This window comes from Centruroides vittatus, unplaced genomic scaffold (assembly GCF_030686945.1).
Source record: "Centruroides vittatus isolate TY-2023 unplaced genomic scaffold, ASM3068694v2 contig_866, whole genome shotgun sequence".
Taxonomy (NCBI): Eukaryota; Metazoa; Arthropoda; class Arachnida; order Scorpiones; family Buthidae; genus Centruroides; species Centruroides vittatus.
The window spans coordinates 37,797-61,479 of NW_027122565.1; the positions used below are offsets into that span (position 1 = coordinate 37,797).

A 23,683-nucleotide genomic window follows, 5' to 3' on the forward strand; every position below is an offset into this window, starting at 1 on the left:
TACGGTTGGCTTTGCAAGCGCCGTTATTACACTCAGATCAGTTGCATACTCGTAATTCTAAGATAATGCTTTACTCTTCTCCGCCTTTTTACTATTTCATCAAATAGTTGAGGTAAAGAGGCTGAGGATAACGCCATTAATCTAATCGATGCTATCCTCAGTCTAATTGCCTGATCTAGCTGATAGAAATATGTATTCTATGAGAATTTTCCCTTGTTCTCAATTCTACTCAATCGACTGCATTTTGGCGAAGATCCCAACATGGCAAATAATTTCATTTATCGATAATACTGGTGAATGATTTTTAGACGCATAATACTTATGACAATTACTTATTTAATCTTCCAAATTTAGCAATATTCTCTCGATATTTGATTGGAAAAAATCAGTTATTAAATGACGATCGTTTATTTATGACGACGTTCATTTTTAAAAGTCAATAAAGATTTTTCGAATAGATTTTCTTGGATTTTGTGTGCTTTGATCTTTACTAAATTTAACAAAGAAACACCATGTAGATTCAGAAGACAATGAAAATCTAACAATTTTGGGCTACTTTGAATAATTTGATTAAAATGAAAAACAAACTTTTCGTTATCAATTTTCATGATTTCTTTATATTTATAGCTGTTTACTGTAACTTGGCTGGAATAAATTCGAAGGATTAAATACTCAGTTTAAAGAGATAAATAATATCATACCTACCGATTATTGAAGTAAATTAGATATGCCTCTTCCATAATTTGGAATTTTGAAAAACTCGCGCCATTCCAACGAATAAAAAAAACTGTGGTAAGGTATAACTAAATCGATGAACAGAAATCTACCTTTGTCTGTCTTATTTCGCACACTAGGATTGAGTACGTAGGCCAAGTGTGTTTAATCACGTGACTTCCATCAGAATTGTCCATCGTGTGGAATGAAGAAGCAGAAAATTCAATCTCCCGAACAATTTGTTAGACGCTTCACGTTCTTCCTCCGTGAGAACGTCACCTCCTGTCCGAACTATCAAACGAAAATGGAAAATTTTCGTGTTTTTTTCGTTTAGCGCCGTCCCCTTACGACACGCGGCAATTTTTATATCGTGACGTACTCACGATGAGGTGATTCACGTGATTTTTCGAATACAAAAAGATAAAGTTAAATTTGATCATTTTTTTCTTTTTTATTTCATTTGAATGTCATATGGCTATTGAGTGAGCATGGTGGGTAGCCGCATCTTGATCTGACATTTTCTTTTACTGCCTAGTAATATAAAAAAATTTAAATCATGTGACTTCCCTTTAGTTCGAAAGTAAATTTCTTTTTTGCACGAATAGATGGACAGCGTTATTGTAAGAAAGACAATTTTAAATGGTCATTACGTTATTTTCGAGATAAAAAATGTTTTCCATTTTAAACTGTCGCTTGTTTGATTCGTGGCTGAAGTTTAGTAACACAATTCGAAAAAGTCACATTATCTATATTTTACAGTGAATACAGTATCCGAATTATCTGAAATATCGCACAGAACCGATTATTATCGAGTTTAGACGTAAGCATCTATCAATAATCTGGTCCGTTTCGAAAGTGACAGATGTCGATTTATCAGGTAACAACTCAAGAAAAGTAATTACTCGACCAAGTGTCGAAACGGTTACTTTCAGAAGCTCGGTATCCTCCGAGCAATAAAAGAGCCGGGATTAGAAAAATATGACCAAACTCCGCAATAATTGTATCTGATACAGTTTACTGATCCCCGTCGAGATCCGAAGAACAAATTCAAGTAATGAGCGATACTTTTTCCATTCGGAAATGAATTTAATCGCGTTATTTCTTCATTTAAATGAAAAGAAATGTCGATGTGGTTGATGGAAACGTAAAATACGTGTTTTAGTATGGCGGAAACGATTAAAAAAAAGAAAAATCAGCAAAGAGGCGGAGAAGCAGCAGGTAGACGGAGGATGGACGAAGTGAGCATGCTCGCAATTTTCGGTGGAAACCGAACACGTGAAAATCGGCTGCACATTCGTCCGCTCCACTCGCTCGAGCTGACCATGTCGGCCGATGACGCACCCCGGTGAGTGACTTTTTTTTTATAAATATTTACTCTCCTCCGACTAGGTGAGCGCTCAGATGTCGATTCGTTAAATTCGAGTGACTCAGTCACATGACGAGATTTAATTAAATTACTCGAATTGGATCTCGTGATCATAACATTGGTGTGATTCTTTAATGCAATTCTTTATCAGAAGATTACGGATACGTCAGGTAAAATTCCGTTTCTCTTAGTTTAGCGAATCGAATGATGCTTCACGTGATGCAGTTGAAGGATGTTCTTCGAATTTAATTTAGTATTCCTGTTTAATCGGCGATCAATGATAAATATATTGTTTTAGGATTCATCCTTCCTAACAAGCTTAAACCTATCGAAAAAGATTGGAAAGGTGTTAGAGTATTTTTTTTAAGTTTTAAAACCTATAAAACGAGAATATACCTAAAGAATGATATTGGGTCGTGTATCTTAAATTTATGATAATAATTCTAGATAAAATAATAATTTTCGAGTTAAAATAATAACTAATTATGAAGACTCTAATTAATTTGATAATATTAAAATAGAGCAATTCATTAACTACACAGCACGGGTAGACTCTTTAGCTATTTATTATAAAATAATTATTATTTTAATTTGTTGTTATTGAATTATTTTTAGTTTTAATACATTTTAATATTTAACAATATTTTCTCATACTTTCATAAAAGTCAAAATGTAGCTAAAACTCTCAGGAAAATGCGGGTAAAACTATTATTTCAAATATGATTTATGCCAGAAAGTTTGTCAAGGTGTCTGGCGGCGATTGTTCGATTGGTGGCGAAGAAAGTGCCGAAATAATTCAGATTCCATTAGGTGTAGTCCTTCCCTATGAGCTATTCATTTATATTAAACAGGACAAGCGGCGATTCTGATAGTTAAATATCCGTTCATAAGGAGCTCTTCTCCTCTATTCATTCAGTATCGATCTGTGCAATATCGTCTCATTAAAGACCACCTAACTACACACCGCCCTATTAAGACGACACCTTAATAACCTACAATTCTTTCATTAATAAACATCGGCAAATTCGTTTAAAGAATTTCCAAAGCCTCATATAGTCGTTGAGATGATCACGATGGAAAGTGATGGAAAATATTACATATAATTTTCCTATAACTTTTTAATTAAATGAACATCGCTTAATTATAATCCTTTGTTAATTTAATTTAAAATTCAAACTACAACGGGACTTTCATCATTTAAAATATAAACACGTTGTCGAGTAGGCATTGATAGATACGGGCCCATAAATATTGGAAATGTCTCTAAAACGCGTCCATCTGTGAAATATAAAGATATTACTCTTTGATAAGGTGTTGACAGAAATACTGATGTTATAGGCTTCGATGTTATTGTTTGATAAGTGTTTTATGTTGTAAATATATTTTTCGGAGTATTAATAGTATTACACGCGAGCCTATAACATGTCAATCATTAATAATTTTCTAAATATCAGATTATAAAATATTTAATAGAGTTTGTCTATTTTTAATAGTGAATTTAACAGCTCACATAACTATTAATTAATCAATAAATCGCAAAAATTTATTAATCAGACTAGAAGACTAATCGAGTTTAATGTAACTTATATAAGTAAATCGTGATATTTATATAATGTAAATTTAATTGAGTAAATTTTGTCGAGAGAAAAGATAATTTCGCAGGAAGAATTTTTTAATAATTATATATAATAAACTTCATTATTAAAGGAATTCATTTATAAATATTTAAATGATTCCCATCTGAGGTATCCACGAATTAGAATTTATATATAAATATTAGTTGTTCCTGGAAATTTATTCATTACTTTAAAATTTGTTTCAGCACGCAAAAATTACATAAAATTATAAGTAATTTTACTATTTTTCATTTAAAAATAATTAATTTTTATTATTTATATAGTTTTATATTTTTTACCGGTTTTATTCAAACGGAACATCACCTGTTTCGTGATAGTAGTCTCTTATACACGATAAAACTTGTAGCGCAATAAATATTTTAAATACTTTTTGAAAAAAATAGTAAGTACCGTAATTTTCTGAAAATAAGACGTTTCTGTAACGAGTAATTCTTAAAACATATTTACGCATCTTTATAAAAATATAATATAGAAAATTTCGAATCTATAATGGGATATGTTTTTCGTATCCCTCGCCACTTCAGACAAAATGGCGGAAGAACATAAATTTATTTTTCCCTAGGTGTTCCTTACACTTAGAAACAACGTCAATAATATTTATTCCAAATGAATTGTTCGAAAATATAAAATGTAACAATAAAATTGAAAAAAAAACATGTGTAAATAATAGGGCTTCGGATATATTTATGTCTTAAATAAAATAAAAAATGCGACGAAATTTTTAACATATTCACTTTGTTTATATTTAAAACAACATAGAAGAAAATTGATAATTTTTAAAATTATTAATTTATTTTTGTAAATATAACTAATTAAAAAGATTAAATCCTATCGAAGCGAGCATAGTTTATTTTAAAGATTTCTTACGTTATCATGTGTTATGTTAATAAGAAGGAATTTACCGTAATCTGAAATTGTCTTAATTACACACGCTTACTTTATAAATTATAAACGACGAAGAAACAGCACCTGTTCCTTTCAGGTTTCCACCCATATCCTTTTATAGTGAATAGTATCTCCACTAGTAAACAAGTTCAATTAAAAGGTAAAAGAAATCAAAGAAAATAGCACATTTTATTATCGTTTCTTTAACTAACATCACGGGAAAAAATAGGAAATGTTTATATTTCTTAATGGTTAATGTCATTTTGGTTGTCTGAAGTAAAGCTAAAATCAATTGTTTTCGAATTTTCAAGCACAAATTTAAAGTTATTTAATTTTTTTTAATATATTATAAAAGCTTAATGTTTAAAACGTTGTATAAAGGATTTTTACAATTATTCCATTAAAGTTTTAAAATAGTCAGAAAATTTAATGAAATTTACGAAATAAATTGAGACATATTCTTCACGTCTTTATGGTTTTTTTATATCAATTTTAAAATTTTCGTTGAAATCCTTTAGATATTTTTAAATTATTTAAAATATTGTAATGATTTCAGTTTTTTGCAGAGTTTGAATAATTTTTTAAAACTATATTTGTAATAGTTTAAAATAAAATAACATATTTAAATAATCCTAACGTTAATGATAATAAATAATATAATAATCTACATTTAAATTGCTTTCTAATCGCGATAAAAATAGTTATTGATTACGCTTTAAATTTAAAATAGAATACTACTAACATTTTTCTCTTGATTAATTTAATTGATTGCGTTAGTCTCTCTCTCTCTCTCTGCTTATTGACACAGATGTTATAAGATGAAACCGGTCTCTCACTTGTCTAGTTCAACAGATCTTTCTATGCTCTAACACACCTGGGTCTCTTGTTTATCACCTGAACTATAGCTTTCAATTTTATTTTCCTATTGTATGAATCATCATCATCAGCATTGTAAGTTTCTTTTAATTTTTATCAAGTGTAGTAAAACCTTCAACGTAATTCGTGTAACAAATATGCCTCTATTATCTCAACAAACAATAATTTTAAGAAATACTCACGTAAATCTATAAGCCATTTGTCGAGAATCACTTCATCACCTAGAAAGAAACCTTATATTAGATAAAACATTTCAATCAAATTTTATTATTTTAAAGATAAGAATATTTAAGACTTTACATATAATTTAATAAAATACATTTTGTATGGATGTAAATATTACTCTATACATAAAAATCCGTTAAGCTTATATCTGTGAGAGCATAACAAATGGAATAGTCATTTTAGTTCCTGTAATGCGTGCTTTCCATCCTAACTCAGTCAGATTGAGGTGAAGCCGAACAAACTCTTTCAACGTGTTATTTATTTCTTCAAGTTCATCGCATATACAAAAGTAAACCTATATAAATTAATCATCGACCTAAAAATGTTTAATCTATGGACTTTACGACTTCGTGAGCAAATTCATTACGTATCGTTACCAAATAAATGAACCTGATCAGACACAATGAAAGAGCAGTGATCTGCGTGGTCATGTCTGTCCAAGCATTCTAAAACTTTTTCTTGAGCCCTCAACAAGAATTCTTCTCTCTTAACGATGACACCCAACTAAACGCCGTTGCTATGGCAACGTATCAACAAAGTCGGAGATCGAACAAAGATGCGTTTCTGGCTAGCGATAGTTGTCTAAATGTTTTGTTTTCTCATAAATTTATCTTTGTTTAATTATTACAAATGCAATTTTTTTAAAAAAAAGTCTGCGTTATGAATTATAAAAACTGATAAGAATATCTATTATTTTCTTATACAGTATTAATCTTATTTAAATGCACATAAATTTAACATTATTTCTGCATTGTAGTTATTATTTTATTTCTTTCTAAAGTTTTTTTACGAAAAGTGTAAAGCGTGAAAAATTATTACTGAAAATGTGCAAGAGCAAATTCTCATTCAAACTCTATACTTTGTAAGTAAAACTAGTTCCTAAACAACGATGGTAAAGAGTGCAATTTCCTCATTAAAATATCAAAATTTTGTAACTAAAAAACAGTGTTAAAATTACTGTTATTTTCTATAAATAAACCCTTATCGTTATAATTTTTAAGCCATTTTAGTTTTGTCAGAAAATCATTGTTGAAAAGCGGTTTAGCATGAAAAGCGAAATCTCTAGAGAGGAAAAAAAGCATGAAAAGCTCTAGGAGACTTAAATTCGATCAAAATTAACATTTAAGGATCGATTCACGGTGATGATTATACACAATAAGAGATCAGTAAAAAAAAAAAAACTGTAAGAAAGTTGAAATTTTTATCTAAGTTAATTAATCAGCGGGATATCCTATTTTCGATTCTTCACTTGCTTTCATGTGGGTAAACTATCATTAATTAATATTATTAAATGATTAATATCCAAAACCGCATGGATTTTTAATTGAATTTAAAAAACTAAATTACATTTAAAAAATGGATTTTAAATAGATAAATATGTATTTTTGAGAAAATTTAATTTTTAACCTTCCCATCTTAAATATTCTGCTCGAATTCTTCTTATCGCTCAAGAGGAAATCGAAGAAATACCGCTCCAGGATTTTTAACAGTACTCTCTAAAGCAGACAATATTCCTTCTCAAATTTTATCCTTACCTAATACACACCTTACCCTTTATACACTTTGTAATTTTCTAGCAGGTGTTTATTTTCTCTATTTTTTTAGCAAAACATTATATATTGATCGATATGAATTCATTTTTACCAGAAGAACTGAATAAATTTCCATTAACTATTCAACGATTTACTTTTTTATGAATTATTTTTAATTTTGTTTTTAACGTAACAATAAGTTTTTAAAATGCATAATTTAAGATTTAAATCTAATTAAAGGAACTTTTAATCATATAGAATCACATTTTATATACATTCCTATCTTTTTTCCGTACAAATAAGAATAAAAAATAGATGAATAACTAGAGAAAAAGTTGGGAAAAACAAGTGATTGGCATGATCTTTTAAAAGTCAGTTCGAGGTTTGTGAGAACTGCAATTTTAAAAATAGAACTTCCCCATTCCATTTATTTTATTTTATCTTCTTCTTTACTATCATTATTATTATTATAGAAAAGTATTCTTTGCTTCTGAAAGTGTTCAGATTTGTGCGATAATGAATAGAACTTTTTCAAAGAAAAAAGAAGAAAACAAAGCTCTTCTAGAGTAATACAGGATAGAATAGATAAAAAATTACTTCTTACATTAATCCATGTTTTTTCTATGTAATTATTGTGTTTATATAAATGGCCCACTCATCTAAGGAAATGAAGAATGGACATTTAAAGATCGTCTTTTGTTTGTTCTCCTCCCAATTCTCAACACAAATTACTAGCAGAGATTTATTGATGTGTTATAATCATAGATAATCCAATAATGTATGCTAAAAAAAAGAAAAAAAATATATATATATATATTAAAAACGATTTATAAAATTTAAACAAAAGAAGATAGCACAAAATTTCTTAATAATTTCGGTCGGCTATCCGGTAATACCTATGAGTATTATAGGAAGATGGATTGACAGGGATCTCTTGTTCTTTATGTTTGTGGAAGATTCGTAATGTATGGGATGTCGAGTTAGGAGTGATAAGAATCAATCATCCAAATAAAAGCAGAACAAAGTTTAATTTAGTTAGCCAGGGTAATTTTTTGGATATTTTTTTAATCTGAAAATTCGATACTTCAAATAAAAATATACTAGAAATCGACTGTTGTCAGAGATATATACTTTAAAACTTTATAAAAAAAAACTTAACTTATTTCTAAAGGTAATAAGTTAGATTAACTTTTTAACTTGTTGGGATATTATCCTATATCAACAGGTTTCTTGGCAATGTAGAATTACCTCAACATTCAATTCAACCAATAGATGCCAAGTGATTTTATCTTCAATTATTGCACCATTCAATGACCAACATATGGCGTTGACAGCATTACTTCCTTTCGCATCATCCCATCATCGTGTGATTTCCGTTTCGTTTTAACACATTTAAACACTTAAAAATATAAATTGCACACGTATATTTAAATAATATTTCTATATTCCGTGACTTTAATATAACGTTTTCTGTGGATTAGAAATAATTATTTGGTTTTAAATTTTAACAATTATAAATTTTAAGAAACAAATTAATTAATCACTTGGAAAACTGGAATGTTAGATTTTCTATTTAATCCATAAAACGCGTATTTTGTAAGAATATCGACTCGGCATATTTAAAGAATTATGGAGGCTGACAAGCGGGAAGATAATAGAAAAGAACGTTCGATATGAAAGCAGATCAAGATATTTTTATAAAATAAAATACGTGGATTATGCCTATATCAATATAAATTACGAAAATATTAGACTTATTCTTTAATGAATTATCTTGTATACAATCAATATAATAACGTTAATGAATTACATTGATATCGTATAAGAAAAAAATATTTCTCATTTCTTTTCCATTTCATTCGAAGAAAAATAAATAATCGCAATCGTAATTAATCAAAAAATTCTAAATAATCATTTGTAATGTAAGTAAATGCTTTATTTAATGAAGAAAATATAATACACTATTTTAAACTTTATAATTGTAGTAGATAAATGATAAGAATTCTTGAGAGTATAGACCTATTAATTCCTAATTCAAAAATTAATTATGTAGATATTATGATATATAGAAATCGTTATTTTCTTATAGTTTAGTTACTAATTACATTGATACTCTAATCGGAGAATCTATTTTTTAATTTCTGTGAAATTCATCCGTTTAACTTTCTCTCTCTTCTACCTATTTTTATAATATCTTGTATCATTGTAATTGTGAATTTAATTTTAGATCCTAAGATATAATTTCTATCGCAAAAATCTGCAATGCAAATATCATAACATCATTTTACAGTATTAATTATTGACCGAATCTTTTAAAAATAACAATAGAAGATTAAACGAAGACGGCAAAAAATTAAATAGAAAAGATTAAAAAACATAATTTCTAATTGACTGTAGTAATGATACTATTTTTATAAAAATTTAATTCTTTTAGTTTTATTATTTTTGGAGATATCTATTATTAATTGCATTCTACTTTTTTTTTATTTTTATTAAAGTGAAAATGTTCTATTATTTTAAAAATATCTTCTATATTTTGAAATTATTTAAATTGATAAATGTACAAAAATCTGTTAAGTTAAAATACGTAAAATTATGTTTCCTTTTGATAGGGAATATGAACATATATATATCTGTGGCTTGGTGTAATATGTACCAATATCAAAATCTTGTGTAAATGAGCTATGAATAGAATTCAGTTTGAAAACTCGTAGGGTAGATGTACCAGTTTTGGCCAGTGTACCAGTTCTGGCCAGAAAACAAATTTAACTTAAAAATATAATCACCACATATTCAAATCTGTCCAATGAAACAAACTTTTATTGTTAACTGTTCACACAGTTAACAATAAAAGTTTGTTTCATTTGTGATTATATTTTTAAGTTAAATTCGTTTTCTGGCCAGAACTGGTACTACACTGGCCAAAACTGGTACATCTACCCTATATTCTTTACAAGAATGTAATGTTGGCATTGGTGCAGATTGATAAACATTTACATTGGCACTCCTTTCACTAAAGAAGAGTTTGATACGATGGATTGTTTTGTTAAAATGGGGTACAGCTAAACAGCTCAATACGTGCATCTACTTACTATTTAAGATAGTCTACTGTGAAGTGCATCATCTTTCATAGATGTGTACATTGTTTAAACTCACAAAAACCACCTGTTTCATTCTTCGGAAAAAACTTTTTCGATTATTTTTAAAAATTTCGTTGATTTTTTTGCCTTTAAATAAAACAGTTTTTTTGAGTTGCATTAAAAATGGGAGTTTTCTAATTAGTTTTTCTGAGTGACCGGTTTTATCATACCCGTTTGTTCGGGGTGCTTTGAAACTTTTTAAATGACACTTTTTGAAATGAAAAGGTAAACCACAGAGAGGAAATGCGTTTCATTTACGATATAGATCCAATAATAATCCGTACTGAAATTGTGTAGATAAAATATATCAACTTTTTGTCAATTTTCAATTAAGCACCCTGTCTTATCCAACTTTCTCTTGTATATATATATAATTACAGCATCAGAATCGAAGATTTGTTATATGTTATAGCTTAAAATCACACAAATCTAAGTCGAGCCCTGTATATTCATATATATTCTATAATATAAAGGAGAACAATTATTCTAAAATTATAGCATAATTAATCATTTAAAAATAATTTATTTGATATAATCAAGACATCTTTTTCAGCTTATTTTTACTTCATTTTTAAATATATATATTCTTCTTTTTTGTAACTTTAATACGTTTGCAATTATAGGAAGAAAGAAGATAAGCAATTACTGATACAAGAATCGTTCGAACAAGATATAGATGAAGGAAAAAAGAAGAATCTGCAGAGATACTGGAGAGAAATAGAACCTAAATTAAACTGTTGTAATCTTTCAAAGCGTCATACAGTAGCAGCATTGACATCAATCGGTTTTGTTATAACCTTTGCCATGCGATACAATCTCAGCGTGGCTATCGTCCAAATGGTGGGAAATTTTACAGATCAGGTGAATATCCATTTAAAAAACAAACAAACTAATTTCCTTTACTCAAATCAAACCTATAAATTTTAAGTTTTTACATTAGAAATGCAACCTTAAAAGATTTATGTAAACTTAGTTTGAAAAAGCAGACGGCATTAATCACCTCTTCTGAAATATAATTTCGCGCATGTCGTTGCCTGGGTTACAAGAGTTTTATAATAAATCTTTTAAAAAATAATATTTTTATATACTCTTACAGTTACAGTTATCTTTTTTAAATAATAATCTAAGGGTGTTAAAATTTTTAAGATGAATGTTACGATAATTAATTGAAATAAATATTTATTTCGTAAGGGACCAGAATTTAAATGGTCACCAGGTACAATAGGTATGGTGGATTCGTCTTTTTTCTGGGGTTATCTTATCACCCACGTTCCCGGTGGATTCTTTGCAGCTAGGGTTCCCGCCAATAGGTAAAAATGATTTAGGCATTTCGGTTATAAATGTATAAATATTTATAATAAAATTTGAATATATTTTTAGAATGTTCGGCACAGCAATAGCTATATCATCGTGTCTCAACTTAGCTCTGCCGAACGCGGCTCACATTAACGTTGGGATGGTTGTGTTCATCAGGATCCTGCAAGGATTGGCCGAGGTAAATCCCGAATTAGCAACGAACTAGCCTATTTTATCAAAAAATTACTTTTACCCTTAGGGAGTTATATATCCGGCATGCCATGGAATATGGAGATATTGGGCACCGCCTCTTGAGAGGAGTCGCTTAGCAACAATTGCATTTTGTGGTAATAAATTCGTGTATAAGTTTATTTCATTGTTTAATATATAACAATGATGTTTTCACTCTCCTGCGAATTAGGTTCTTACGCCGGTGCAGTTTTAGGAATGCCATTATCTGGCATGCTGATAAACAATCTGGGTTGGGCATCTTCCTTTTATTTTTATGGCAAGTATTCATGTAGAAATATATAATATAACCTTTATTAAATTTTAATCGGCATTAATTGCTTTACAATGAAATAGGTTTATTAGGTATTCTATGGTATATCGTTTGGCTTGCTGTGGTTTTTGAAAGGCCATCAAAACATCCAACAATCAGTGCAGAAGAACGTATTTACATTGAGCACAGTCTTGGAAATGTTGCACAATCTTCTCCTACCGTAAGTATAAATTAATTCGTAGATTAAACATAAATATATCTTTTGTGTTTTGCTTGAAATAGTAATTTTTAGTTAAAAACTACTCCTTGGAAAGCCATCTTGACTTCACTCCCAGTTTATGCTATCATCGTTGCTAATTTCTGTCGTAGTTGGACGTTTTATCTTCTTATGACATCTCAGGCAGTATATTTTACTGATATTCTTCATTTCCAACTTGACCAGGTTGGCACTCGAATTTTTAAAAATAAATTATAGTTTTAGAATGTATTCGTATATATAATTAATATAGAATTATTATTTAGTCCGGAGCGCTTGGGGCTTTGCCACATTTGTTGATGACAATAGCAGTGCCGACTGGAGGATATTTAGCTGATATGCTATGTAAAAAAGGAATTCTAACTACTACATCGGTTAGAAAAATATTTAATTGTGGAGGTTAGTTTTGTAAAATAAATTTGCAAATTTTATTGCCATTAAGAATAATGTCAATATATTTTCAGGATTTGGTCTAGAAGCCATTTTTCTACTTGTTGTTGGATATACTAGAAGCCATGCAGCCTCAGTTGTGGCATTAATTTTGGCTGTTGGTGTTAGTGGATTTGCAATTACAGGTAGTATTTCTTTGTTATAATGTTAAAATGTTGTTATATAACGTTAAAATCTAATACTCTTTTACATGAATATTATTATACAGATAATTTCATGTAACAGTAATTCTTTAATTTAAAAACTGCAGTACATTATACATTATACTCTATTAGTTACTTTATTTAGACATGTTTTTTTAAATTGGCTTTCTCCTTTAGGCGTTAGATGCAACATCTATTGCAGTCAAAAAAACATTGACTTTCTTTAATAGTATCCTTCCTTCTTAGGTCTTTTTTTTCTTGCTTCTGTCCAATTATAAATCTGTTTCAACAATATCTCTTCTATTGTTATCTATCGGTTTTATATTGCAATCTTTAATTTTTTTTTAATATATGATTTTGTCGAACGTGTCTTATCCTTTACTCAATATCTTTGTTTTCTGTGTATTTAATATTTGTCGTCTTTTTGCTCTTTTTGCCTATGAACACTGAAGAGGACCTGATTAATCAAAAAAATTATGGATTTGATTAGGAAGACAATGGGATGACCGAATGGTGAGGATTCTCTCCGGATTCGATTCCAGGTTCCTCGCAGCGGTAGGCTGTCACCTTAATCGCTCGGCCATCCATCTTTTATTCTACTTTTATTTTAGTATAAGAGTCTGATTTAAAAAAGCATGTATTTACAAAATCTAGGATTTTACATAATTTATCCTTTTGTTTTCATTATTATCTTTAAATGATATTTGAGGATTTTTTGACACCTTTTATCTTTATCTGTTCATCTTCAATATCCGAATCGTCACTTTCACTTTCATCTGACGTTAGTGCAATATTCATTTCAATGAATGTAGAATTTTCAACTATGTATTCTATATTATAATATTCTGGGAATAGAGTCTTACGATGTTTTTCGGAAGCTTCCAATTGTGGTAGGAACCTTTGTACTTTGGATAATACGGAACTTCGAATTGGTTTGATTATAGATGCTTTCTTTTCAAATATTAGATTAGAAACATATTCTGCATCCGTAACGGAATGATCAACTGCCAAACTTTGACCGTTTACGTCTCTTCTCCATACCCAAATAGCTTGGCCATCCAGCTGTCGATCTTTTTATTACATCAGGTCTTGTTTCTCATATTTTAAAAGAGAATACTATTGTTTTGTATGTTCTAACTTTTGTTTCTTGATATTCCAAATTATTCTGTTTAAATATTGAATTTCTCAATTTTTTATTGCCTTTAATACTTGCGGTGTAACCTCTCTCACTAATTCATTTCATAATTTAATTGTAAACCCAGATATTTTATAGATAATACCTGGCCTATTATTTTAGTCTTCAGTTTCAATTTACATGTAATGGAATTATATATAGGCTGTAATGGTGTAATATAGGTTTTGTGTAAACAGAGGTGGCCCTACAGAAAATCGAAAAAGGCGATGCATAGGGCCTCGCGCTTGTAAGAGCCTCGAAAATTTGGTAATATATTTATTAATATAATATATATTGGTAATGGATATTTTTTAATAGTTAAATCATCAAATTAGTAATTATTGAAAATATCTACATATAATAATTATACGTCATCTGTTGCAGATATCGTACAACATTGCAGATACATATGATCATTTTCAAAGTTAAAATTGATCAAGAACCACCTTCAATCGACAATTTGCGTGTTCTAGTACACCATCGAAACTTCTTGCTGCGATTTGAACGTGTTCCATCATATTTCCATTCAGTTTACATATATACAGTATAATGCCCCTGTTGCAGCCAAGTTTTAGCCAAAATAGTCGATCTTGCTTCAGTGTAGGCACTACAGTTCTATAATTAGCTGATCACACTGCATCAAAATGTTGTTTTATAATATTTGTATGAATAGTTATCATTAATTATTTTAATTTAGGTTTCAGAGGTTTTTATAATTATAACTTTCTTAGAATTCGTAACATCATTCTTCCAAAGATTTTAAAGAAATACACTATTTTTTTTAGTATACTTTTAGTCTTCTTTCTATTCATTCCTCTTCCCAATACTCTTCGTTTTATCACACTATCAAAACACTCACCTTAATTTCGAAAATCTGCGGACGATTGTTTGATATATCTCTGTCTTTAATTCAACATATTTTACTTTGAACTGGTGTAAAAATTGCATGCTAAACAAATACTAAAGAGATAAAATGGTCTTAATCACTAGATTTCGTTTCCGACCGTACTTACAACGTGGAAAGGTGTTTGTATTTGGCTATGGCGGATTTTATGACGTGCCAGCTGCAGCCATCGGCATCTAATCTCGCATTTGGTCACTCTCTATGTACAGATTCTTTACAAAGTTGTTGTCCTCCATATGAACCAATGGGAGAAAGAGAGTGACTCCGCATCCTGGTTGCGACCGACATATGCGGTATGGTTTTACCCGGAGACAACCATGAGGATATTGGGATTATCAAACTACTTTACTCCATTTATGTTGTTTTTATAGTTAAAATTATTTAAAATAAGATGACTTCTTTTTTGTGATTGAAATGACATGCTTTTGCCAGCTTTTACCTGAAGAATACCATCAGTCTCGACAGTGGCCATATATGATAACGCCCATGATCGGTGCACGATCATGGGCGCGCCATTTTGTTTACTGAAACCGACTTGCATACCGTTTGCGATAATTTGCCAACGTTTACCAAAGGTCTGTCAACAGAGACAAGAAGAACGTGAGTGTTTCTAATTTTGCTGCAACGTTAGGGCAATGGAATACGCAGAATGTATTAGGAGATACTTTTCTTACTTTCGATCTTGTCCATTGAAAGAGATATTACAACATAACTGAACTTTTCCTCTGTAATTGATGAATTCGTAGTACAGGTGTCCCTTGCTTAACGCGAAATTTGATTAACGCGCGAAATTAATTGCGACAATCCCTTTATATACGCGACAGAAGCTTTAATTAATGCGGCTTTAACAACCATCTTTACTTAACACAGCTAGGCCTATGTTTTTCTAGGCAAATAAGATGTTGGTGAATTTGCTATTTTCGTGTCGAGAGTTATTTCTGACTTACCGCTAATATGATAGTGTATTCTTTGTTTAAAAGCGCTTATTTTAAAACTTTATTTTATATTTTGTTTGCGTAAAATCGAATCGAAATGTCTGCAGAGAAAATGCATATCGGCCATATCATGTTTGCTTTTTAATTTTCGTACGCTCTACAAACAATAAAAATACTCGTAGTAAATATGGAGAAGCTGTTCCTAAACGTCGGACATGTCAAATGTTGTTTTAAAAGTTTCGTTCGGGAAATTTTGAACTAAAGAAACGTGCGGATCTCTCAAAAGCTGTTGGAGAAGAGAAATTTCAAGAGTAAATTGTTAAAAATCGACGAATAACTCGTGGACTTGCTACAAATCTTAGTGTGTCACCGACATGATGATTGTGTTCAGCATGCAATTAAGCGAAGGAAAAATACTGGATGGAATGTAATTTTGTCTGACCAAAATAGGTAGCTCTAAGGTTTCATTTTATTTTTAAATTAATTACTCCTTTTTATCGTATAAAACTTTTTTACGGATAACAAAAGTAAAATAAAAATATTTATTAACCGAAAATATTTTCTAGCGGGTCGGAATTGTGAGGTATCATGTACTGTACAGTCAAACCTGTTTTTATGCGGGGGATAGGGACCGCATTAAAAAAAATCTCACGAAACTTCACGAATGGCTGTAAATAATAGTTTTCGCAACACAATTAAAAAAATAATTTTTTTATGCGGTCAACAGGGACCGCATAAAAAAAGTCTCACATAGAAAATAACTCAAAACCGTACGAAATAGAATTTATTGACAACAGATGTCAGCACTTGACTGCATCGTCTGGTCTATCGTCTGTTTTACATATTTTTGTCCAGGTGGTGTTTTGTTGACTTAAAAAGTAAATTATTTCATTTTCCGCATATTCATGCAATAATATTACTATAATAAGTGCATTTATGCTATAATAAGTTTATTTAGCTATAATAAGTCAACGTGAGACATGATGAATCGCACGAGACTAGTCGCCAACTATACCGCACAAATTAAAAATTCGCATTAAAAAATCGCACAAATAAAAATCGCACATAAAAAGAGCGCATAAAAACAGGTTTGACTGTATTTGATTAACGCGATTTTGATAAACATGGTAGCATTGGGAATGAATTAATCGCGGGATACCTGTATTCTTTATTTTCAGGACATATTTCCTTGGGCTGCAATTTGAAAAAATTGTAGATTTATAAATTCCTGTTAGTCTTCCGTCTATCAGTTTGTCTGTCCTTCCTTAATATGGAGAAAGGAGTTACATAGATGAAAGTCGAGACCAGATATGGAAAAATTAGGGGCAGAAGGCCCAATTAACTATACACGAATTTCCGATGCAAACCGAAAGTCACGTTATCTTAATTCAAAAATTTTCCCTTGAAAGCAGTTAGATAGATGACCTGCACGACTCCATTGCTAACGGCAATGGAGTCGTGCAGGTCAATTACTCAATTACTAGTGCTAGTACACGACTCAATTACTAGTGCCTTGCCCCAGTGCATGGTTCTTTTAACCATGCACTGGGGCACTAGTAATTTAGGTAAAGAGCGTATATTTTAAATTAAAAAAATTATTAAAAATTGCAGCCCGGCATTGTGACGATGTCACAATAAATAATTGCTGGTTTATTAAGTTAAGTACTTTCTGTTGATCAACATAACTAAAACACAAACACACGCGCGCACACACAAAAAAAAAATGGAATTTGGATTAAGTTATGAAAGGAAATGGAATGTGATTTTTATTGAATGCAAAGGAGTCTTCGGAAGGTAAGCAGATAAAAGAGAATATATTAATATAATGTGATTTAAAGGAAGAAGATATGAAATTTTATTTTAGTAAATTATATAAATAAAGTAATAATTTAACAAAATTTGATAAACATCAAACGCAAGACGATTTTAAAATAAGAAAGAGAGGAAGTGAAAATATTTTAAAATAGAAGATTGTCAGGCATCGGAGAATTTGTAATGACAAGAAAATATGCTGGAAAATCACTTACTGTAGTAGAATTAAAATTATTGATAGAATCGTAATTCTACGTAACTTATATAACAAGGCTATTGAATGTGAAGAAATTCACAGAATTGAAAAAGGGTATAATAATTCATACATTTAAGAATAAAGAAAAACTTAAACCAGAAAGTTATAGAGATTTATTAACAACTGGGTTAAAAAAATTTTAAATCGAAAACCGAACAGCAAATATATTTACATTAAAGGTTTCTTCATTAATATTGCTTAAAGTTGCTCCAATGTTCAGCCAAATTATTGTAAATGCAACAACTTTAAGGTACAAAGTAAAGCTCGAAGCATTTTTCTGTGACGATGCTTGTTTTCTTGATTTATTGTCATGGTGACATTCCTTCATCCAAAACTTCCTGTAGTTGTACTGTGTGTAATGTACACTTTATTTACATGTTGAGTCTTATTATCAAATCTGTTTCCAGTATTCTTATGCTACAACTTTCAAAGTTTACTTTATTTAGGTGTTTTCTCGGAATTTTACTTTTTAAACTGATTTCACCAGTTTTTTATAGGATGATGGCATGTTTTTGCTTTTTCATTTGTTTCTAACATTCTTTCGAAGTCCCGTGGAAGAATAAAATATTACGAAAATAGTATACCGTAGTCCTACGTTAAATAAATTTGTTGTATTTATCCTGCTTCAAACAGTCTTTATTAAATTTATGCGGCCAACCTTTGAATAGTATAATCGACGATTTGGATTCCGTACTTCGTACTATATCTCTATCATTGTAGAAGGATGAAAAAGAATTTAATTAATTTATTTCATTGTGAAAAATTTTTACTTTCGATACTCAACTGTTTCTCTGTCGAATTAATTTTTGAGATGTTCACTACAGCATAGACACATATGCGACGTCATTGAGTGCCGAAATAAACTAATCGTACTAAGGATTATTTCTATTCATTATCAACACGTGGTTTAAAACTTACAATGTTTACATTAACTTTGAAATATTGGATAGATGGACTAAGGCAACGATTTGTTAATCTGCCTCCCAGGAGGACTTTCTATGGGAAACTGACTTCTATTTAGACGTGAAGAAAACTCGAAAAACCACGCAATCAGCGTTTTGGTGAGTTGCGAATCTGTGGTCAATTACTAATCGTCAACGGTTTTACTCATTCGGTCACTATTGGACTAATCTTTGAAATAAAATCATTTATACTATACTGTAAAATAATAGTAGAGTCTTATGAATACAAAATAGTGAATACATATATAATAACTTATATTTATTTATTCACCTAAATAGCATTAAATACTTACCAAATTATATTAATATAATTTAAGCATCAGTTAAAGATTAATACACAATGGCTCATTTCATTTTGTTTTACGTTTAAAAAAAGAACTGAAAAATATACCGAAACCTAAACATACGAAGATGCAATTTCAAGAGAAATATTGTGATATCGGGTTTAAATTATTTGTTATGTAGTTAAGCAAAAATGGGAATAAAATTTCATCATTTTGACTTTTTCATTTTATCTACAATATAGATTTAGTCTACGATCGTTTTCTACTCTGCTTCAGATGCACAACTACCAAAATAAGACTCAGTACACAATAGCAGGTCATAAATCTTTAGAGGGGGTGCAGAAAAGGAAAGATTATACCTTACATAATTTTCTACCACCTGCGATGTCCGGCTTTACTAAGAAAAATCCTCACAAGGGAATGTAACTGCGCCCTGAACACCTCCCTAAATACCCCGATATAATACATATTAATGTATATTATGATAATTTTTTGTTTCCATGTACAGTATTTTCTCTGAAGATGTACTCGACTACTTCATATTTAGAAGATATCTTGGCAAGTAGAACATCGTCTTTGATCTTGATTTTGTTGTTGTTGAACAAGTAGGCTATACAAGAGTTTTGGAACGTGCAGTTGAAAAAAACGTGCTGTATCTAATAAACTTAATATTTTTTACCGTAGAGATGAAACTGTCGTTTCTTCTAAATGCATTACTTATTAATTTGTTATTATTCATTATTCTTAAAAAATACTTAAGTTAAAAGTTACAGATCCGATTATCTGTTTTATAAAGGACCAAATCTTCTTTCACCTTCGTTTATTTCTACATCTTTTGTTACATTCCGTTGTTTATGCTTTATATACTCAATCTTCTGTCATATTTTGAAACGGATTATTTCGGATATTATCGTTTTATCTTGCAACATCAATCCATTTTTCTGTTAAGAAGTTTAAAAGAGTTTGGATAATGTAATCTGCTCCAAGTTTTCTTTTATTAAAAATTACTTATAATAATATAATTAACAAAATTCACATAATTAACTCGCGATATCATTATATTTTTCAACGAAATATATATTTTAATTTATTAAACACTTCCACTAGTAGCCCAGTAGATAAAATCACTGAACACTGATAGTTGGTCGCGAGTTCGCGCTTCATCAACGGGCTGGCCACAGAGTTTCCTGGGTTTTTTCACGTGTGTAACACCTAAATAGGGCCAGTTTTCCCATAGAAAGTCTTTATGAAAGGCACTCTCCCTGGCAGATTCATTTGTAGCGTTGACTTATCCCATCCTAATTTATTAAACAGGATTATTATTTCAGAATTACGAAGGATCAATGATCTCGTTTCCATCATTGTCTGTTTGACTTTATCATTTCCATTTGATGTATCATAATTATATAAAACAGAAATATTTTATCAATTCTCTAATATAAAATATTTATAAAGACAATATTTGATCCGATACGTAATTAAAAGTCTTTAAATTTAAAGTTGGAAGCCTTTATTCATTTTATTATTGGTCGGCATTTATAAACGTTTATAAATCATAATATACTATAACTTAATTTATAATCTATATTATAATCTTCAAATAAAGAATTATTCACTGTTTCGAATATGCTTCAATGTATTTCTAATTATTTTAGTTCATTATTCAAGATCAAAGTAACAATTTTTCTTTACTTTTCTTTTTTTTTTATACTAGAAAAAGCGGGATAAAATTAAAATAAAATTATATCAGATTATTTATATGATATAAGAAACTTGTATCCTTTTTTCTTATTTTTTAAGCAATGTGAATACGAAGAAAAGTTATTAGTTAAGGAAAAAATAATAATAAAATAATAGAAACGATTTAAAAAAATTAATAAGTTAGAGTTATATAGCGAGATATTCAAGAATAAGAATAAAGTTTAATAAGATAGAATGCCTAATTAATTTTAGATAGTTGAGACATACTTTCGCTAAAATTTTTTTATATATTTTAAAAAATAATTTTAGTTATTAAGTACGTTTTTAACTATCAACATTCAGAATTTTGATAGTTAAAAAAAGTTATAATTTAGAATTTTATTTTATTTTACTTTATTTTCTTGCTTTTAAAATATGTGATTACAATAACAGATTATTTTTATAACAAAGTTTTAAAAAATATATTTAAAACATTTGTAATAAAAAGTTTTATAAAAGAACACTTCTAAAAAAAGACCAAAACATTTTATATATAATATTATATATCTTTTAAAATATATATATGTATATATATAAAACTTTATATGTAACATGTTTCGGCCTTTTTTTGGAAATGTTTCTTTTATAGAAATATATTTGTTCTCGGACTTTTCATATAAATTATGTATGCTAATAAGTAATTTAAATGATATGATAATTCTGTCAGTCGTTTGAATCGATAATTTCTATGAGTAGCAATACTAATTTATAATATTACTAATGCTATAAGCAATCTGTTAGCATGGCTTTGAAATTACAATGAATTCGTTTTCTTGTAACTGTGTAGTTATAAATTTAGTTCTATTTTTAAATTCAAGTGATAACATTAATAAAAATTATTTGACAAGCTGAAATTAATAGATTTAACATAGTCTATAGATTTATGATAAATTCTTTCTTATTATTAAGTTAATAAACTGGAAGATTTTAATGCTCTTGTCACATTTATTCATGATTTATTCATTAATTTTCATAACAAATTTCATTTTAAATTTTTATATTTATTGTATCTCATTTATAAATAGTTTAATCTTCAGTTGAAATATGAATAATTTTTTCATTTTAAAGTAAATTCGTATTTTTTCAATTTTGTAGTTTATTTCTTTTTCAGTTATACTATTTTTATGCAGAACTCAATACACTAGCTCAATAGTTAGGCTAAATATAGTTAGGCCTATATCCAGTTTTTATAGCGATTATTACAGCTATTATCAATATATTGTGTATAAACTTAAGACCATTTGAATTCTGCTTTTAACAGAATATAGTCAATTTATTCAAAGATTATAAAGGGTGTTCCATAAGTCTAGAACCATAGAGTTATGTTGATCTTTATACTTTTATAGGTACTACAGTACATAGTGCTGACTAAAAGGGCTTGCTTAATCCCTGGGCCCTATGCAAGCTCTCGACGGCTCTGATGGGATATGCAATCAGGAAGAAGTTGCGGAAAAATTTAACAGGCTGCTTCAGACGTCCCACCAATCTGGGATTGCCAGATGTACCGGATTTTTCCGGTTTATCTGACTCTAGGAAGACTTTATTTAAAAACTGTTCCTACAATAAAGTTTTTTTTTTTCTTTTTCTCACATTTTAAACGTATTTCTGTCACTGGTACAGTAAAAATGCAAATCCTGCGTGTTCTGGAAATTAAGCATCCTAGTATCTTTCGGGAAGAATTCATTTTGTCATGGGTTTTATCTCCAAGTACCTAGCAACGCTACATTAGTCCCAAACAGTGATCTGGATGGAGTCTGCTAAACCCTTTGGCAACTTCTCACAGACTGCAAATCTCTACCAACAAAATAACTTAATTCGTTCCTCTTTATTCAACACTGTGCTTTTACCTATAAAAGAATAAACAAAGATCAACATAACTCCTAAGCTTCCAGACTTATCGGACACTCTGTATATAATGAAAACAATGTCTCGTTAACAAGTTTAATTTTCTGTCGATCTTGATGATTTATTTTAAAATAGATTAAAAATTAAAGAAATAAACTATTTTTATTTCAACAGGATTTAACGTAAATCATTTAGATTTAGCTCCACGTTACGCCAGCATCCTAATGGGTATGTCAAATGGTGTTGGAACAATTGCTGGAATCGTATGTCCTGTAGTAGTGAAAGAACTTACTAAAGATGGAGTAAATTTTTTTATAATAGTATAGAACGAAATTAAATTCTTATACGATTTCATTGTAAAATTTACATGATTTAATCGTTCTAGACAGCTAAAGAATGGGAGAACGTATTTCTCATATCCAGCATCATTCATCTGGCTGGAGTAGTATTTTATGCAATTTTTGCATCTGGAGAATTGCAACCATGGGCAGAGCCACCAGCAGAAGAAGTTCTTCCATGGAATCCTTTAGAGGGAGCTTTCAAAAATGATAAATGCGACAATCAAAACGGTTCCATCCCGATTGCATTAACCGAAATCAAACAAATCTCTTATGGCACGACAGACGAAGCCAAAACTCCATAAATTTAATGTAAATATCGGTCATACTTGTTGTTCAAACTTCAATGTTAATCTATGAAAATTATACTAATATATTATGTAAACAATGTAAGAATTTTATTTGTGTATA

At 29.5% G+C, this 23,683-nt stretch overlaps 1 protein-coding gene across 1 annotated transcript; it reads left to right on the top strand.

The window, feature by feature from the left end:
• Nucleotides 1–1,988: 1,988 nt before the first annotated feature.
• Nucleotides 1,989–23,683, top strand: LOC136982845 (vesicular glutamate transporter 2-like). The gene is made up of 12 exons (XM_067279373.1): nt 1,989–2,059; nt 10,999–11,236; nt 11,567–11,685; nt 11,756–11,870; nt 11,931–12,018; nt 12,093–12,179; nt 12,257–12,393; nt 12,466–12,615; nt 12,696–12,828; nt 12,894–13,004; nt 23,109–23,236; nt 23,320–23,683. The coding sequence occupies exons 1-12, from the start codon at nt 2,037–2,039 to the stop codon at nt 23,575–23,577; spliced, it is 1,587 nt and encodes a 528-aa protein (XP_067135474.1). The 5' UTR covers nt 1,989–2,036; the 3' UTR covers nt 23,578–23,683.